The 19,524-nt window shown below is 44.0% G+C and overlaps 1 protein-coding gene across 1 annotated transcript in view; it reads left to right on the top strand.

The window, feature by feature from the left end:
• LRRK1 (leucine rich repeat kinase 1) overlaps positions 1-19,524 on the top strand; it is a 79,027-nt gene that overhangs the window by 32,886 nt on the left and 26,617 nt on the right. Inside the window, exons 7-17 of the mRNA XM_067305575.1 lie at positions 1,530-1,756; positions 2,270-2,397; positions 2,647-2,810; positions 3,516-3,653; positions 7,177-7,289; positions 8,394-8,470; positions 11,808-11,937; positions 12,470-12,582; positions 13,441-13,655; positions 15,699-15,863; positions 17,541-17,713. Coding sequence (XP_067161676.1) covers positions 1,530-1,756; positions 2,270-2,397; positions 2,647-2,810; positions 3,516-3,653; positions 7,177-7,289; positions 8,394-8,470; positions 11,808-11,937; positions 12,470-12,582; positions 13,441-13,655; positions 15,699-15,863; positions 17,541-17,713 — 1,643 coding nt within the window. The remainder of the gene's footprint in view (positions 1-1,529; positions 1,757-2,269; positions 2,398-2,646; positions 2,811-3,515; positions 3,654-7,176; positions 7,290-8,393; positions 8,471-11,807; positions 11,938-12,469; positions 12,583-13,440; positions 13,656-15,698; positions 15,864-17,540; positions 17,714-19,524) is intronic.

Below are 19,524 nucleotides of genomic sequence, written 5' to 3'. Positions count from 1 at the left end.
TTCCCTTCATATTTTAGGGCTGACCTGAGGTTTCACTAGTGAATGTTTGAAAAACACCATGTCTGCGCTAAATAATATTACTATAAATTTCTAAAAAGTGCAACTCTTTATGCTTTTCCTTTATTCCGTTCTGCTAGTCATCTTAACAATATGATCTCCATTCCCCGGAGTTCAGAGTCTCAAATAAGTATTTGAGATAAACCTATATTTCCCTTTTCTTCCTCTCCATTCCCCAAATGTATTGCTTTTAATTTTAAATTTGGGATTACAAATCTTAGAGCTATATTGGGAGAAATTGGACAGCAAATTGAATTTGCTGTCGGGTCCTTGCTGCCTCCTGGTGGTGAGTTAATGCATCACTTCATTGAGGCTATCTTTGGGATGAGTTATGTCAAAAGTCCTGAGTTTATGAAAACATTTTGGGACTAACATTTTTAAAGTGGGTATTTTGGAATGCAGATCTCATTAGAAGTCAATGAGGTGGTTTCAAATTTCCTTTGGAAAATGAAATCCTTGCACTGATGACCCTCATGTTCTCACACTTTCTTATAAGTGAGCTGGAGTCTGAAATAAGTATTTATGGCTTTCACAAGGACTTCTGTTTTTTCCAAAAGACTTCCTCATCTAACTGTCAAAAGCAGCAGATGATGAAAGGAGGCAGGTGCCAAAATCACATCTCACAAATAAAAAAATAGCTTCCTAAATAATACTGAGAAAAATCCTAGTATTTAGAAATACTTGACAAGAAGGTGTCTGCCTTTTCCTGCCTGTCCCAGATGTTCCTCTGCAGGACCTAAGCCTTCCCCAGAATGGTTCTGGGCTGCTGCTGCTGAGAGGTTCAAGACCCAAGAGTGGTGCCTGGGCATATAATAATTATTTCAGCAGTTGGCCTCCTTATGACAAGTTGTGACCACACTGGCAGATCTATCCTTGTCCTCTCTACAGATGCACAAGCAGCGATCCATGAGTGCTTCCCACACTCACTGCTCCTCAGAGGTGCCCTGGGTCAGTTTGGCCTCTGCTGATTCTCAGCATCCCTTGGAGAGCTGAGCAGTGACACAGGCCGCTTCCCTGAGACAAACTGGGGTCTGGAGGGAAGGTGGTTTGCAAGATCTGTCCAGATCATGCTGCTAGCATAGGGTCTAAATGCAGGGCAGGGAGCCCAGCCTCGTGGAAACTCATTGCATATCGCTGGATGAATAAGCGTTGTGGTCTGCCCACCTCTGGGGTGGGAGAGAGGATTTCAGGCAAGGCTGCAGCTAGTGCATGGGCATATGAAGTCTGTCCTCTGTTCTCGCTGGCTCTTGGTCTTTCTTTGAATTGAAATCATGGAGTAGCTGTGGTGGGAGCTGCTGATACCCAGGCATGATTTCATCTCAGAGTCAGTTAATTCCTAGAAGCAGATTGGGAAGTAACCAACATTTCCATACTCTGATCTGCCAGATTCCCAGTGGTGTAACAGGCCAATAGCAATCAAGCAAGATGGATTTTACTAATGTCGTTTTCTGTCCTTTCTTTGACATGCGCAGGCTTTGTGTGTGAACTGGTCAAACCTCAAACTGCCCTGGGTGGATCTGGACTGGCTGATTGATATCTCCTGCCAGATAACTGAGCTGGACCTGTCTGCCAACTGCCTCGTCTCCCTTCCATCCGTGATTCCTTGGGGCCTGATAAATCTCAGGAAGCTCAGCCTGGCTGACAATCAGCTCACGGAGTTACCCAGTGTACAGTCGTCTGATGAAATTATATGTACCAGGTGTGCGCACTGGATGCCGACTGCATGCTTACAGAGAGACAGTGCAAATGAGTCAGTTGTGCTTGTGTGAAAACTGCTTAAATAAGATCATACACAGGAGCTTCTTGGTTTATTTTTGTCTGTTGCAAGGTTTAATTTAGAGTTTTCTCTTTTTCATTCTCAGTGTTTCCAAGTTATTTGTCAGGGCGATCACTGGGACATTTGTTCCTGTGTTGTCCCATGTTGCTTCTGTTTCTCTCCAGTTCTAGTGAGCTCCCCTCCTGTTAGAGGGGAGTTCAAGCCCAGATGGATGTTTGCGGTCTAGTATCAGTTATCTGACCTATCTTTCCAGACCATTTCTGTCTGCTCCTTGACAGGGTTAACTTTCTAAATATGGCTTTTTGCTTTGCCCTGGGAGAACCATTCCAGCTGCTTTCATTCAGATGTAGAGCTGCCCTGATAAAATAGGTGTCTACAGCAACATGAGTCTTTTCTAGTGTTTTCTTGATGCCTGACTATCTTCTGTACTCACAGGTTACTCGAGGTCGACGTGTCCAGCAACAGACTCTCTACTCTCCCTTCTGGATTCCTACATCTTAAAAACCTTAAAAAACTCGTCGCTGCCAAAAACTATATGGAGAAGTTATTTGACGAGGAAAACAGTACGTGAGGTCCAGTGTTGCATTACATTTCAAGGCCTGATTTGTAAGGGGGAACCCCAAACTTAAAACAATGACTTAAAGCCAGTATTAGCTACAGATGCTTAGCATCTCTCAAGCGTTTATGCAAAATACATGAAAGGCCTGGTTATTTGTATTGCTTGGGTTATCTTTTGGCTCTTTATCTAGTGAGTTTTCATTATCAGACTGCTATCAGACTTGCATCAAATCTGCAATGTTTTGTGTTTTTAGCAACTAATTGGATTGGTTTAAGGAAGCTGCAGGAGTTTGACATCTCTGACAACAGGTTGGTGGAACTTCCAACGGTTTTTCTATACTGCTTCAAGTCCCTAAACATACTGAATGTTTCCAGAAATCAGCTGAAAGTGTTTCCAGATCCCTGGGCCTGCCCCTTGGTAAGTCAAACTGCTCTGTCAGAACCAGAGGCTGAAAAAAGCTGTAGAAACAATGCAAAGAATATACTGGGATACATGTCTTACACTAAAAGGGCTGTTCTGTTTCTGTAGAAGTGCCCCTTCCTGACTTGGTTTGTGAGTCTCAGACCAAGTCTTTCTGAGGTTCAGCCTTTGTCACAATGTTGATGGCCTCGGTGGAAAACTTCCAGAAACATGTTTCACATGGATGCATTAGCTTTGTCTAGTTTGTATGAACAGAAGTACTATTAGGATCATTTTACAGAATGCACGGCCTTTCTTCAAAATTAACTTTGCCCAAACCTACAGATACATCAGGCATCTATACCCACACATCACTGTCACTTTATTCCTGATTGCTACAAGAAAAGTTAATGACAAGACTGCATGGATAGCAAGAGAACAGTATACTTGGCTAAGTGTTTGTTTATGGTGGAAAAACAAATGGTGATGGTTTTCAAAATAACTTCTGAAATGCTTCTTTTTAAAAAAAAGAATTTGCCCATTGATGCATGCCCATTAAAGCATGCTACTCCTCAGCAAATCCTATGTGTGCGCATGTGCAATAGTTTATCTAGATAAACAGATCTGAAGAGATTGCCTGGAATGAATGTATTAATGCACTGAACATGTGACAGCTGATCTACCTGATTCTTTAAAGATGCGTTTATCTTTTTTGTTTCCCAGAAATGTTGTAAAGCATCTAGAAACTCACTGGAATACCTACCTGATGCATTGACTATTTTTTGGAAGAATCACCTCAAAGAAGTGGATTTTTCTGAGAACTCACTGAAAGAAGTTCCGCCAGGACTCTTCCAGCTTGAAGTAAGTGTCAGTTCTTCCCACCTGGCAGATATTTCTGTTAGTACCTATTCAGAGCTTGAAGTCATAGTGGTGGCTGCCTGGTTAAGATAGGAGACTACCTGCTATTTTGTGGTGATGAACACTGCCATTGCACAGTGCCTCTGAGCACCCTGTAACCCCCCAAATGACCATGTTCCAGCCATCATCCAACACGATATGGCATCTAGCTTTTGACACAGATCCTTTGAGAGCTATTTGGATGTTTGTGGTTTTCTGTTTTGGGGACCTCACTTTGGAAGACAACCACTGTATTGTGGCTGCAAGTTCCAGCCTTTGAAATACAGATGTTAAGTGTGCTCACAAATAGATGTGGGTTAAAAAAAAAGACAAGGCAAATTCTTCTTAATCTGGCACACCAATGTGGTGTAATTAATTATTAGTCTTTCTCTGTTGATAGTATGGTTTGGAAATGGCATATTTGAATGCCCTAAATAATATGAGTTGGCATCTCACTGACTTTTATGCTTGTGCAGATTAAATAGTTCTGCTCATTCCCTACTTACTCATTTAATGAATGATGATTAGTTCTATGGCTTGTCTTGGTGGTGTGTGAAACATTTGCTAGGGAATCTGTCTCCCTCCAGAATAAATCTGGTTTAGGGTAAGATATCTCTCAAAGCCTCAGAGTATGTTCACCAAAGTTTCCTCTACATTTTGCAAACCCCTTTGTGCAAACCTGCCTCTTCTTCTCAGTGGTCATCACAGATCCATAGTTTTGCTTCAAAATTCTTCAGAATTTGTGGCTTCCCATGGTTTCTCATGAAACCAAGCAGAACTTGGTATTTTCCTCCAAGCTTCCCTTCCAGATTGTGAAATTCAGGGTCATGGAGTTGGAAATAGAGGTAAATTTTTGTGCAGAAGTTTGGCTATTTGCATTATAGTTCATACCCATTTCTAATTTGAACCTCAGGGATGTGCTGTAAAGAAGCCTCTGGCTCCTGCCTAGAAGCAGAGTGATGAGGATCATTTGCTCCCTCAATTGTTTTTTTTCTTTTAACGACCTCTACAGATTTGGGCCGCTTTCTTGTAGCCATTTGTTTTCAATTGGCATTTCTCTTGAAACAGAATGAATCTTACAGGCTATTGTCTCCAAAACTTGCATTTTCTGAATGTGTTAAAAATAAGCCCGGTGGGTGGGAGCTACCATAGCAGATGTTAAACGCTAGATGGTGCTTCAAGGGCACGTTTCCTTGGGTGCCGCTGCCCGGAGACTGCAGAGGGGTTGGATGTGAAGGCAAGGGAGGAGCTCAGTGCAGTCCCTGCTGATGGCCTGGCTGTGAAGTTAGCGTGCTTTGGCTGCCCTAAATAATGCCAGTTATTATCCATTCTTATCTCTTCAGACTCACTCAGATAAAGGAAATAAACATCAGGTCTTTTCAGTTCCCGCAGGGCTAGAGTGTGGTTTAAACTATGACTATCTCTTGCCTTCCAAAGGAGCCATGACTCAGTTCTTGAGACTAATTTGCTTCTCTTGAAGAGATCTGACCCTCTCTGGGGGAAGTATGCAGGTTAGAGTCTGGTCAGCTTTTCCCCATCACAAGCTGACAGAGACAGCCTAATTTGGATGCTGTAGTTCCTTCCCTTGGGCATGTTCTAATGCAGCAGAGGCCTTCTTGCATGCTGCGACAGAAGGTTTGAAGGAAGTTGTCTACTGCTGTTGTTGCCTCGCTTCTGGAGGCACCCGTTCTCTTCCTGAAAGGCAGCAAAAGTGGAGAAGTTGGAGCTGAGAGAAAAGAGGTGATTGCAAAACAAGGACTGGTGATCTCCAGAATGAGTTGTGAAGAGCCACAGCCACTTGAAAGTAACTAATTTTCCCCCTGTGGAGCAGGCACATAAGCATTGCATATAATCTCACCTCCTGGAGGGTGGCTTTTGTCAGGGATTGTGGGGGACATGTAGTATGGATACAGTTGACTAAAAATGCAGCGCTCCAGCTAGACCGCACAGAACAAAGTTTGTGCTGATTCTGGAACATGTAGCCTCCCTTTTCTCCAGCCTCCTGCTCAGGGATATTTTGGGGGAGAAGTGTGAAGCATTGTCACTGAACAGCCCCATGCTGACACTTGGAGAGAGCTTGATACCCGGTGCCAAGGGAGGACTGATTCTTTTTTACGACTGGAGATTCAAGCCGATGGAAGAATAATGATGATAAAAGCATCAGCTGACAAGATGCAAGTGGCAGGGAGGTTTTCTAGTTTGCACTCTTCTCCATCTCTTGCCTCCGGTGATTCCCTCTGCATATTTGCCATTTTATATTTTGCTTTACCTTCCCAAGTGGCATCAAAGCCCAGTGGTGCCCCTCTCGTATCACTAGAGGGAGCGTTTTGCATGGTAATTGCTGATCCAGCGCTGCCCGTTGTCCATCCCTTCTGTCACATGGATGCCTCATACTTTTCCATTTGATAAAGGGGGAGAAAAGCCAACAGACTGCCTTCATGAGACATTGTTAATCTGGTTCAATGAAAACCTGACATAAACCTTTTGTATTTTGTGGAGCACATCTAGCATCAAACACACCTAAAGCTGAAGTCTCTGCTGGTACAACACAATTTCCGTAGGGTATAATTCATTAACACTAAGGTAGTTATGGCACTGAATAATTTAGCTGATGTTCTGCTTACCTCAGTTTTCATGGAGGGATTTGCAGACTAATGCTGGTTGAAATTTTTCCATAGAAAACTGGTTTTCAGTGGAAAATTGGATTTTCAGCCAAATGAAAATGTTTGTTCCAGTCTCAACATTATTTTTAAAGGAAGATGAAAGAGCAAAAACTATATAAATCTTATGTGAATTGATTTTTTTTCTTTTATATTTCAGTTAAGTTTAAAGGAGGGCTTGTGTTTAACCTTATTCAGAGTATTTGCAGCTGAGTCCTATCTGTGTGGTGTTGCTTTACAAGTCAGCTTCAGTTCTTGTTGTTAAAGTGTCTCTCTGCAGTGTGAGGGGGGGGAAAAGTAAGTAGGTAAATTGTGTAAATCGTGAAAAGTTAATTTAGATCCTTTCCATTTTTAATTGGCATGCAATAGCAAGCGATTACAAATTCTCCTTGTGTAAAATAGTTGACATTTTGTATGTTGATCTTATACATAGACAACAGGTGTAAGCTTCCTCTGCCATTAGCTTGCACACACATATAAGACTTCTCATCCGTATGTGGCAGCCTGTGGATGTAAATTGTACCATTCTTTTCCATTTGGGAAAGTTTCCTTAATCAAAGTAAAATGTTCTCTTAAATGGATCGTTTCCAGTCGTATCCTTCAGCAAGCAGAGTAGTAATCTCCCAGAACTAACAGTGGTGTTGCTTTTTGCAGAAAATACGCTGCTGGAGACAAAAGGGAAATGTGTGCATGCTAGGCAGCCTGGACAGGATGTTCCGATGAATAAGATGTACTTTCCTCATGTTATTTAACAGCCAGGCTAAAAAACCTCTTTCTGTGTGGTTGATGGACTCTGGCTCCTAACTCCAGGCTTTTCCCTCTTTTAGGCTTTGGTGTCTCTGAAGTTGCTGGGAAATCAGCTATCTACATTGCCTTCGCAAGATAAGTGGAATTGCAAACAACTTAAAACACTGGATCTTTCTAAAAACCAACTTGGGAAGTAAGTGTTTCTTTTAAATTGTATCTCAGAAAACAAAGGCTGAGGAAATAATAGCAAACCTGATCCCTCGCGTAACACAAAGGGTGTCAGTGGTGAATTAATTACCTGCATAGAAAGCATTGATATCCGCATACCACGTCTCTGAAGTATATTGTGTGTCTGTGACAGTGATGAATTATCCCTTACTGGCTCTTTGGATATTTAGCACACTGTATCATTTATTAAGTGGATAGATTACTCATAATGGCAATTTAATTTCAGAACTTGTAGAACTTTCTTTAACCCAGCGTTTTGTTCATCACTACAAATACTAGTTTGTGGGGAGTGTATCTTAACCATAAACCATCTGGCTGGACTGGAGTTTGTAGTTAGCGTGGGAGTATTGTTTTGGAAAATATGAAAAATCTTTGTTTTTTGAATGGAAGTGTAACCAGCTGCAAGTTCATAGAGAAGACTGACATTAATAAGGTCATCCAATAAAGAAGTGATGTTCTTCTACTTAGAAGCTACAATAAGGATGTTTAATATAATGACTTAAAAGTCCATTCTCTTCTCCAGAACTACATTTAATTGTGTCATACTTGCATACATACATCTTCTCATTTGGGTGCCTGTCCAGGGTGCCAGTCCTTAGGAGCTGCTGTGCCAGTTGATAAGTACAAATTAATATTTTTTGAATGTCTTAGTGCATTTCCAGAGTTGTGTTGTTGGGTCATCTTCTTGGAGACTGACAGGTGAGAGCAGGGAATGGCAGCAGGTCGATTCTCCAGTGCTTCTTGTGAAGCTTGTTCAATTTGCTGCTTGACAGTCTTCTTAACCTTGATACCCGTAAAGCCAGGGGTCAAGTGCTCTCGCCCTGGGAGCTGAAAGCGCTGCCTTGCAGAACTCTGTTAATTTGCCAGAAGAAAACCATTGGGCCTGGACAAGTGTTGGTGGAGTCTAGCTCTGTGATTGCACTTTGGGGCTTCAGTCCCATCTCTCAGAAACCGAGGGGAACCTGTAGGAGGGCCTGACCCTGCATTGCCTAGCACCCTGGGCGCACAGCTCCAGCATGACTCTGAACTGCTCTTTTTTCCCCACGTTGCCATTTTGTTTTGCCCACAGGAATGAGGAGGGATTTAAAACAAAACGGATTCCCTTTTTCACCACGAAGAGCAGGGTGCGCGCTGGCCCCGAGGCAGGTAAGCTCCATGGCAGTGTGCTGCCCAGAGCGGATGCAGGGAAGGCAAGGGCTGAGGACGCCAGGTGAACTGAGAAGGGATCTGTGGAGGTTGGCTAGGGGGAAATCACCATAAATTCAGCTGCTATTTTAAGTGCAGCAGCATTTAAATAAAGAGAAAATATGTTTAGCTAAATTGCTAAAGAAATGGTGCAACTGGTTGGTGCCATCAACACAGGAAGGTGAAGAATGGGTGAAACCTGTTTCTTTCACTGAGTTTCTATTCTTATCTTTAAGATTATTCTTTTTAGTCAGAGTACTCACTGGTATACTCAGAAGGGAAATTAACCCATAGTTAGTGTTATTACTCTTAGCATCATTTCTGTGGTTGAATTTGTAAATTGGGTTTTTTTCCCTTGTCTCTCTGATTTGCACCCAAAGTTTGGGGCAGAGCAGAAGAGATTTTTTGAATTAGTGCACGTGAAATCCCAGAGAGAACAAAGGACTATTTGAAGGTATTTGCACTGCTCCCTGCTCTCTGTGGGATTCATCTGCATTTCTTTTTGCTTGTTTGTTTTATTTTAAAGCACTTGGAGAGCTTTCTTATATTCAGCTGACTAAAGAATGGCTTGTTCTAAAGCATTCTTTGGGAATTGCAGAGTGGAAGAGAGCTGGCATCTTTGTGTTGCACCCCAGAGCAGTCCTCAGCTGCTTGCAGGGGGGAGAAGTCCTTCTGCAGCAAATGCTTTCTTAGTCTGTCCGCCCTGAAAATTGTGTGTGGTCTCAGGTCAACATGCATAGGTAAAAATGGTAAATGTACCAAGTTACAGTAAGGGAGAAATGGGTTCAATATAGCCTTAGTAGTGTTAGTTTTAAGCTCCAGTTCACTCTTCTGGAGGGCAGTGGCTCTACCTGGACCTCCAGGCAAGGCTTGTCTTACCGCATTTGGCATCTGGAGGTGGAGGCTGCTGCTCAGCAAGTCGTGTGTGTGCACCCTTGTGAGGAGAAGAGGTTGATCTGCATTGTTTTCAAACTAGGAAATGGAAATACAAATGCCGCGACGTCAATGAAATCCTGAATGCAGGAATAGGAATTGGAAATGGAAATAGGAGTCTGAATCTCCCAAATCTGTGGAGTCTGAGGCACCCTCAATTCTCGTCTGTGCAGTGCTGCAGCAGCATTTCCCAACAGGGAGAGAAGGGCAGAGTGCAGCGGGCAAAGGCTGCTAAAAACTGCTCTAAGGGGAATTGCAAACCCAGCCTCACCCTGCTACACAAGGGGAGGATGGACTCTGCGCTGGTGCCATCCGAACAGCCTTGGCACAGCATACCCTGGTGCAACATAGAGCTGCCTGAGGTTGCTTCAGGTTGCAGAAGGGCCCCGGCAAGCCCACCTGGCTGGTGCCAGGGTTGAGTAGCCACAGAGACCGAGTGAAGCCAGCTCATCTTTTTCTCTCTGTTCTTGTGCCAAGTATAGCTTGGTGAGACTAGAGGATGTGGCCAAGAATTTAAAGAACATCAAGAGAAAACAGAAGCTCGAATACATCAGCTGCTCACAGAAATCTCCTAGTGAGGTGGGGGGCAAGTTTTCGTATGCTTTTACCAACAAAGCTATTTACTCAAGTCTAGATTATTTAAAGAGAATAATTTATAGATGCTCACTATACTTGATTGATAAATCTCAGAATAACTCCATGCACATGCATGTGGTGTTCGTGGCATTTACTCATCCAAAAATATAGTTTTGAGATGGGATTTTGTTTTAATTTTTATACAGTTCTTTAAAAGCAAATCTGAGCTCAAGCCAGAGAAGTCATAAATAACTCATGAATAAATAATTGCAATTCATAAACACCTTGAGCTTGCTTCCAATATAGTACACTCCTTTCCACCTTGAACTCTTTGGTGAATTGAGAGTATTCCTACTATTTTAGGTATTTGCTCCTACATGTCCAAAAGAGACTAAATCTGTCTGTGCCTAGGTGCATACTGATGAGGAACAATGAAAAGTTTAAGTCCAGCGATGAGCCAGAAAGGAAGTGAACTGAATCCATGAATAAGCCTGCTGTTTTCCTAAAATAATCCCAAAGATGATTTTTTATGTGAAAACTCAAAGGCAGACTGTGACACGCTGCCCACACCAGACAGTCCTGTCACATATATAAAACACCCTGCACACAGTAGGACTCTATCTTGCTCCTCTTCTGATCTTAGCTTAGGCCCAAACTGCTGTTAATATTAGACTGGGAAGCTTTTTCCTGAAAAAACCTCTTCCATTTTCTTTTTTTCTTTTCTGGCTTAGTTACAGATCCTCAAGTCTTCTCTGTAGTGGAAAAACATCTTGTTGGAAGTACAACTGTCCCGTCCTTGAGAAAGGATGTGTTTCAGGTCTCAGTTGCTTTTATTGACTGTGGAGGCAGCAGATGGTGCTGGTTGTACTTTATTAATCAGAGACCCAAAATCTGCTTGTCCTTGTATGGCCTAATTCTCCTTGACTTCAGGATGCTTCTTGGTAGATATATGTGACACTCAAGACAGCAACACAATTCATGGCAGCTTTTCATGCCGCTATCCCTGGAGTAAATCGTGAAGCAAAATGATGCTCTTTGGAACTAACTGAATTTCTCTTTGTCTGAACCTCTCCAGCTACAGCAATTCGGCAATGCAGTCGTCGCTGTTGTTGCTTGGGTAGCTCCCAAAATACGCTAGTTTTTGTTCAAACATGTAGGAAGACCGAAGTGCCCTGAACCCTTGCTGTGTAAAACAGACCAGAGGAGCAAAGGCAGGCAGTGTTTTGGAGGTGATGCAGGGTAGCAGTCTGTCAACTGCAGTTTGGGTTTTCCTCTCCGTTGTTATTAACTTGATATGTTGCTCCAGGCTGCAACATGGGGGCCTAAACATCAGTTCTGACCAGTTTCTGACTTTCCTCAGACAATGTGAAAAAAACACATTGAAAACCATTGCGCCCTTGGTATGTTCTTTCACTGCAAGCTGTTGGGCTGAAGTAGGGGGAGTCCACAAGTTGTTATCAGCTATCCAATGGCAAAAAAACACCATAGCACTCGTGCTCTGAAGTCTAGTCCTCTAAGCAGCCCTAGAGTCTCTCCCTCAGTACCCCAGAGGTCCTGGAGATCATCATGTTCAAACATACACATCACTGTGATTATAAAAATTGTGATGTGAGCATTGATTTTGGTCACCATTGAAGGCCATGTGCTTTTCTGTTGTTGCTTCTTGGTGGTTCCTGCCAAGGGACATGACCTCATGTGTTTCCCACAAAGTTGAGGTGAAGACTCTTGGTCCATAGCCTTGCTGCCTGTTACATTTTAAAGGTGCAACTTGTTTCTTGTCTTGTTTCAGGTCCTTTTTTGGAATTCCCAGCATTTCTGAGTGATTCTCTGGAAGTGCTTTATCTGAACGACAATCAGCTGGACTCTGTCCCACAGTCCATTTGCCTTCTGAAAGGTTTAACAGAACTTTATTTAGGAAAGTAAGTCCGTGCCCTGGAAAAGCGATGCAGTTTTATTTCCATGTTGTTTTAGTGACCAGTCTTCCGTGGAGCCCCACCCCAGATGAACAGTGCCTTTGAAGTCAGAAAGCTGGAAAGAGTCAGCCCATGTAGAGCTGTGCTCATCATTTACTTTAGATAAGGAGGAGGCTGGCCTTTTATATTAGGGAAGATGATCTAATGCTTTGAGCACCAGCCTGAGAATCTAGTGTGCCTCAAGTTAATTCTGACTCTTTGCTGTCTGCTTCCATGGCTTGTGAGTCAATAACTCATCATTTTTGCCTATATTTCCTCAACTATCCAGTAAAGATGACTACACTTGTCTGCCCCAGAAGATAAATTAAAGTTATACATCACTATAAGGATGGAAATTGCTATTGAAGTGATGAGTAGTCTTATTAAAATATTAATGGAAGATTTCTGCAAGGAGAGAATATTGTAATCTGAGAGTCCATGAGAGCAGCTACTTACACACAAAGCCTGGTTGTTGGTAGATTTATTTGTTTTTGTACAGTAACCCTGGTATCCGAGAGCTTCCTCCAGAGCTTGGACAGCTGGCTAATCTCTGGCAGCTGGATATCGAGGAACTAAATATCAGTAACGTTCCTGCAGAGATCAGAAAAGAGGGTAAGGCTGATCCTGTGTGTTCTTTATTACATTGACTGAACATATAATCAAAATTGCTTCCTTCTAATGGTCTTGAACATGAACAGACAGTATGTGCCCAAGCCCTTGTTGCGGCTAACTGGAATTGCATAGGAAAACTTCCTTCACATATTTGCAAGTTCAATAGTCAGTGCTAAGCTCTGACGATAGGATCAGTTTAAGATAGATCCCATGTTAAAATAATGACCTATAAATGCAATATTTTATTTGCAGTATGCATGCTGGATAAATTCCGTAGTTTGCTTTCTGAATGTGTGTAGTTTAGGGTGTTTAGACAGTCCTTCTAAAGACTGAAGTGCTTAGGAGCAGCAGTCAAGTCACACTGCAGTAACTTTATTGAAAGCTGTTAGGTTTTTGGATCTATTACAATACAGTTTTCTTTTTTGTGTATTTTAATAAGAAAATCCTGCGGGAATAAAGTTATTAGAAATTATTCCTTCTCCAGCAAACTGTTGAAGCCTAAATCTGATTTTAACTAGAAACATGAAAGTAGAAGGAAAAACTGAGTATTTTCCAATACTAAATTAGTTTTTTATGTTTCCTTTGAGCTTCTGAAGAGTACGAGCCACAGCATTTGTTTCTCCTTACAGTGCTTCATTGTAGACTCTCAGAGCGCTGACCTTTTTCTGGGGTCTCCGTCTCAGGTCTGTCCACTGGAGGTTTCTTTGTTTATTCTCTGGATTGTCTCAGCCCACAATGAAGCTGCAGGGAAAATATTAATTCAGCTGATGTGTTTGCTGCAGTAGGTTTTGTGCAGTTCTGCTGTACGTTTGTAACTGCGAACCACAGATAAAACCTGTTCACTTCCCCTCCCCATAGGCCCTAAAACAGTGCTGGCATACTTACGAGCACAGCTGCGCAAAGCAGAGAAGTGTAAACTGATGAAGATGATTGTCATCGGTCCCCCACGACAGGGAAAGTCGACACTGATTGAGATCCTGCAGACTGGAAAAGTCCCTCAGATGATGCACAGTGATGCCACCATCCGTACGACAAAATGGGAGCTCCCCAAGCCAGTGGGACACAAGGCAAAGGTGAAAAACAGCCTAAGATACTTAGCCTCGGTGGAATTATTTGAGCCCTGCAGTATCCCTTTTGGGCTGACCAGACCTTGCAAGTGATGGACATTTAGACCTGCCACAATTCCTTTGATTTTCCAGTTGATTATAGAGGACAGGTCTGTTTTCCTCAGCATTCAACCTTGACTTTGTATCCTAAAGAGTGAGAGCCATATGGAGATTGCTTAAATTCTGGCTAAGTCCCAGCTCGGGTGGTTTTTGGACACTGAGTCTGAGAGAGTGTTTCAAATCCGCTTCTCTAAAGCACCACCCAATGGGTTGTCCCTTCATCTGGGACTGGAAAATGGGACATCAGTACCTAAACCTAGACATCCTTCATGTCAGAACTGTCCTAGACCAGGAAGGTGGGTAGGACTTAGATGCCTGACCTCCGTTATGATTCAGGGATATCTAAGGCATACTTTAAACACCCAGATCCCAGGCAGCTCATCCAGGGAGTGCATCAGCCCATACTGAACTCATCTGGGCCGCATTGAACTAATTCAAGCATGTAGGTGGCCCTGTCCACTGCCTGCGTAATAACACAAGGATTGGGGCATGCAGAGCTAGTTCCGGGGCTTTTGTCAGAGCTGAGGGTGTGCAAACCCATGGCTCTCCCTTCCCGGATGAAAGCCATGGCCACCAGGCTGTTCTGGAAGGGGTGGAGGAGCCTGCTGAGTTCAGCTATTCTCCAGTGAAGCGTGCCAGGCCAGAGAGAGAAAGAAAAAGAGCAAGCAGAGCCTGACTCTTTAAAGACTTGCATGGGAGAAGGGAATTGTGCATTTTGTGTTGAAGAGCAGTTGAATAAAATAAAAATCTAGACAGCATCGTAAACCTGGAGTGGGATCAAGAGGTACAGCTCTTTTCCAAGATGCTGAATGGGCTTTGTCCCTACCTTGGAGTCTGTCTCTCTGTACAAGAACCCACACTGAAGGTCTTGGATGAGCAAGGCTGCCCTGGTGCTGGTTAGGGCTTGGTTCAAACAAAATGGAAATTCTTCCAGCTGTTCCTGTGAGGCTTCAGACTGGGATTGTGCTAGGAGATCAGAGCCCAAGTGAGATATTTAACTCCTTGATGAAATCTCATAGGGCAACTTGTCCTATGGGGTCAGGCAGTACTTGGTCCTGGACTGGTAAACAGAGCCTGCTTGGTATTACATGATGCTCTGGGGAAGGTGCCTGGAGCTGGGTTTGGCTTCCTGCACAGTTACAGACCTCTTGTCCCCCCAGGGCCAAGTGATTTAGGGACAGAGCCTCCAAGGCACATAGGTGCTTCCTACTGCAAAATTGGGAACCTGAATACCATTTAAATGGAGAGCAGTGCTTCCTCCTAGTGCTGTTGCGAGGCTGCACTGAGAAGCGGGTGCTGAGATACTTGGGAGAGGACCTGAGCTAAGCTGTAGAGACCTGCATTCACGCGCTCCCCTGAATATCGGTGAATCTGAATCACAGCAAGGCATAACTCTGGCCCATCTCTGGTGTGACACGTATATGTCAGTGGCCTCCAAACAACAACCAGGCAGTGTTTGTGAAAGGCATGAGAAGGTGCCTCCTGAGCACCTTTTGTGTGTTTGGCTCAGCTGGGGTTGAACTCAGGGGAAGTGATTTCAGCAGGGGGTTTCCTGTTCCCTGTCGCAATGGCAGATAACTAGCTGCAGCGGTCCTGCCGAGCGTGCCACAGACAACGATGAAACAGCTCCTATTCAAGACGTAGTGAAACACAGGGCTCAGAATGAGACTTCTGTTTGTTCTGCAGAATCCACAGCATTAACTGGAGATTTACCAGCATCAAGGGCACCTCTATCATTTTAGCAGCAAGTAATTAGTCTTGATTTCCTGTGGGGAAGTGGTAGCCGTGCTTAACAATTGCTTGTTGATTTTTCTTTCCTGGAGGCACAATTAGGACATTGAAACCCTTCTTGTGTCATACATTATGCAGGCGTAGGTTTATGCTTCGGCTATTATCTCCCCGTGATTTACAGCAACCGTTTGATTTGAACACTTCTCTTTGTCTAAGTAGGTTGATTCAGTGGAGTTCAACGTCTGGGATATCGGAGGCCCAGCAAGCATGGCTACAGTCAATCAGTGTTTCTTCACAGACAAAGCATTGTACATAGTTGTATGGAACTTGGCACTGGGGGAAGAAGCTGTTGCAAACTTACAGTTCTGGTTGCTGAACATTGAGGTAAGAAGTCACTGGTGGGCTCCAGAATATCTATTTATTAAGTAGTAAACCCATACGTCATTATGGGATATTATAGAATCTTTTTGGCCTGCTTTTCAAAACTCCACAACCTATGAATTTTGCATAGCTTTTGGAATTAATTTTTCATTCTCCTGTAGGCGTGTTGCTATATTTAATGGTTTAAATTTATCATTTGCTTTATTCTCCCTCACACACACCAGAGAATGAAACAAAAGCTGATTTATAAACCCTTGCTAAGGAAGGCTGAACATACTTATTTTGGAATTAGTGTTAGACCACACTGTGCTCTGAGGGGGTTTTGAAGCATTTTCTTTCTTGTGTGGGTTAGACGCACATTAGTCTAGAGGTTATGTTTTTAACACTTTATATTCCGATAACCAGATTGTGTCTCCTGGCCAACTCTCAGTCAAGAGTCAGAACAGCAGTGAGTTCTTTGGCACTGCTTGTTCTTTTATAATACAATGTTCGTAATTTTTTATAACGATGTTCATTATTTGAAATTGATCTTAACATTACATGTGCAGCCATGGGCTCTAAACCAGTGCCTCTGAGAAAAGATATCTTGGCATTACAAAAAATTTAGCTGAATATTCAGCAGCAATCAAAAGCCCAGACTGGGTAACAAGGCAGAAAACATCACAGTGACATTTCATAAATGTATGGTGCACCTGTGTCTGATACATTTCAAGAAGCATATAGTAGTGTAAGAAAAGGCACAGAGAACAATACTGGGAGATTATTCCAGGGAAAATCACTGCATGCTTACCCTGTGCATATATACTCTTTGTTAGGCCTCACACAGAATCCTGGGCTGGCTGGGCCCTTTGGTCCAACTGGGTACAGCCGTCGCTCCTGGGTTTGCATGAGTTAAGTCTGACGTCATTCAGATTGCAGTGAGTGTCGTAACAGAGAACTGGATTGGTTGCAAATAAACAAATACATTTCTGCATCTGAATTTTCTTCTGTGTTCAAAGTCATTTGGATCCTCAAGCTGATCTCCACTTAAGCCTGTGCAATCCCATTGTATTTGGCAGCATGTTCCCTGCAATCTGGATACTTTCCAATCCTGTAATAGAATCATGGAGGGATTGGAAGAAACCACAAGATCATCTAATCCATTCCTTTGCACTGATTCAGGATTAAGTAGGTTTAGACATTTCTGGCAGTTTATCTCACCTCTCCATATACCTCCAGTGAAAAAGATTGTGCAGCTTCCCTCGGTATCCATTCCATAGCATCACCACCATTGTATGTTAGACTGTTTTTCAGGATATCAAAGTTAGATCTTCTATCTACAAATCAAGCTACAGTTCTTTTTGCCTTGCTCTGGGTGAACATGGTTCCCATCATTTAGCTGATTCATGGAAACTTAATGCCCCACGGTAACTCCCTTTATGGTGAGCCCTTACATAATAAGCCCAAACTGACGGTTTCCTCGTCTGCAGTAGCGGCAGTCTATTGAGCCATATTCAGTAGGAGAACTTCTGTAATACCCCAATCATTTTTTGCTGTTGTCAAGCTACCAAGCCAGGTTGCTTCCATTTTATATTCATGTATGTAACTTCCCTGTCTTAAATATAGTACTTTTCACATGTCCTCATTGAATTTACCGTGACGTAGTCTGGATTAGGTCATAGTCAGTGTTTTCTCTTGCAGGCCAAAGCTCCAAATTCAGCAGTGTTGGTGGTAGGAACACACCTTGATTTAATTGAAACTAAATTCCGTGTTGAGAGGATAGCAACCCTGAGAGCGTATGTCTTGGCTCTCTGTCGATCTCCCTCTGGATCCAGAGCAACTGGCTTCCCAGACATCACATTCAAGCACCTACAGTAAGTACTTGTGTCCTTATGAAGCTCATTCTATTTTATATCACCTTAATGGGCATAGTTTTATAATGCTCAATTTCCTTGGCAACAGAGCTGATTTAAAGACTCTTCAGCATTGCATTTCATCTATTTTTGGTTGAGAAATAACGTAGTATAATTAGAGGGAAGCTTAGCATAGCTCAGAGGTCAGCCTGGGTCTGCGAGCTGGAAGCTCTGAAGTCATGACCTTGGCCTGCCTGCTTCAATGCTCCTGCTGTGCTCAGCTTTCTTGTTAAATGGTGATACAGTTTATTAATTAACTTTGAGGGAGAGAACATATAGATTGGATAATTAATGCTGCAAAGCTTTAAAAAAAAGAGCATGGCTGTTGTAGGGCGGGTGCAGCAGGGTTTGGTGCGGAGAGGCTGCGTGAGTATGTCTCAATGCCCGAGGCAGAGAACGTGGCAGTGTTAGCGGGGCAAGAGCGGGGGAAAACCCCGGGAGCCCCTCGCAGCCCCAGCCGGGTCCTTCGAGTTCTCTGCACATGATAACGGATAGGTTGGGCAGCCTGGAAATTGGTATCAGTGAGGCTGCGGAGTGGACCGCCGCTCCCTCCCCTCAACTTGCGGAGGATGCCTTTGGGGAGAGGAGGCTCTTCCGGCTGGGAAAAAAAGCAGGTCTGGCAGCCAAGGGAGCGTGCAGCGCAGAGGGAGTGTGGGTGAGGCGGCTGGCACCAAACAGCTCGAAACCGTTCAGCATTACCCACGCCTGGGGCAAGGCACAGGTGGTTGGCTGGGAAAGGAAGCAGGGCTCTGCAGTGGCCCGTCACACTGTGCATCTGCTGCCTGGCAAAGTCATCGGGAGGCCTCCCACGCTCTGTTCTGCAAACGCAAGCGTTGCGTTGGGCATTGCAGCCGTCTCCTTCCCATCAGGAGAGGTGCCTGGGGCCAGTGCGAGGCAGGCAGGCTCACAGTGAGAGAGAAAGAAAGGTTTATGGTTCATGCTCCTCATACCTCTTTTCCCATCACTGTAGAGCATCTCACCATGATCCCCCTCGTTCTTTCTCCAGGGGACTTTCTTTCACCCTGCCCCATGTCCTGCACATTTCCACCTCTCCATTGTGCCTAGTTTCCTGCCTCCTCCTTCCCATGCTCGCTGCAGACCGTCTCCTTCACTCCCCGTTGTGCATCAGGATGGGGCTTTTCTGAGCAGTGCTCTGAGCATCCGGTCGTCCTCCGGCATCCCAGTGAGCGAGCGCACACTTGCCCCCACCACTGAGGCTGAACTTTAACATAAAGGCTATTTCTTTAAAACACGGTTCTCCCTCTGCCGCAGGAACATGTGTGGGATCGGTGAGAAAGACCCTTTGTTGGGGAAAGCAGAAGAGAACTGTTCTTATGCAGCCAACAAAAAGGCCAGAAATAGTAGGAGTTGGAGAGAGCAGGTTTTTAGCTGTTAGAGAGATGATGAAGGCCAGCTTTTAGGATCTAAGCATCAATTCCCACATCACAGGATCCAGCTGAGCGAGGGCTGGAGCGAGGGTGGGAAAAGGTGTCTGTTAGTCATCATCGCATCTCTTTGATCTGAGCCTGGGAGAACTGGACTCGTCTCCAGCGAGGGCTGGAGCACAGTGTCCTCCTCCTTCCCGCAACCCCTTCCAGGGTGGTGCCTGTGTACAGCAAGGAAGGGACACGGGCTGATGGCTTTGGTCCCTCTGCCAGGGAAGCCCCCAAAGGTCCCCACAGTGCACAGTGAATCAAGCAGGCAGAGCAGAGTTTGGCCAGTATATCTTCTCCAGGCTTCTCCGTTTCTTTCTCCCAAGCTAAAAATGCTCA

This window comes from Apteryx mantelli, chromosome 15 (assembly GCF_036417845.1).
Source record: "Apteryx mantelli isolate bAptMan1 chromosome 15, bAptMan1.hap1, whole genome shotgun sequence".
NCBI lineage: Eukaryota > Metazoa > Chordata > Aves > Apterygiformes > Apterygidae > Apteryx > Apteryx mantelli.
Note: the sequence above shows the minus strand (reverse complement) of the source record. Positions and strands in the feature narration are given on the sequence as shown.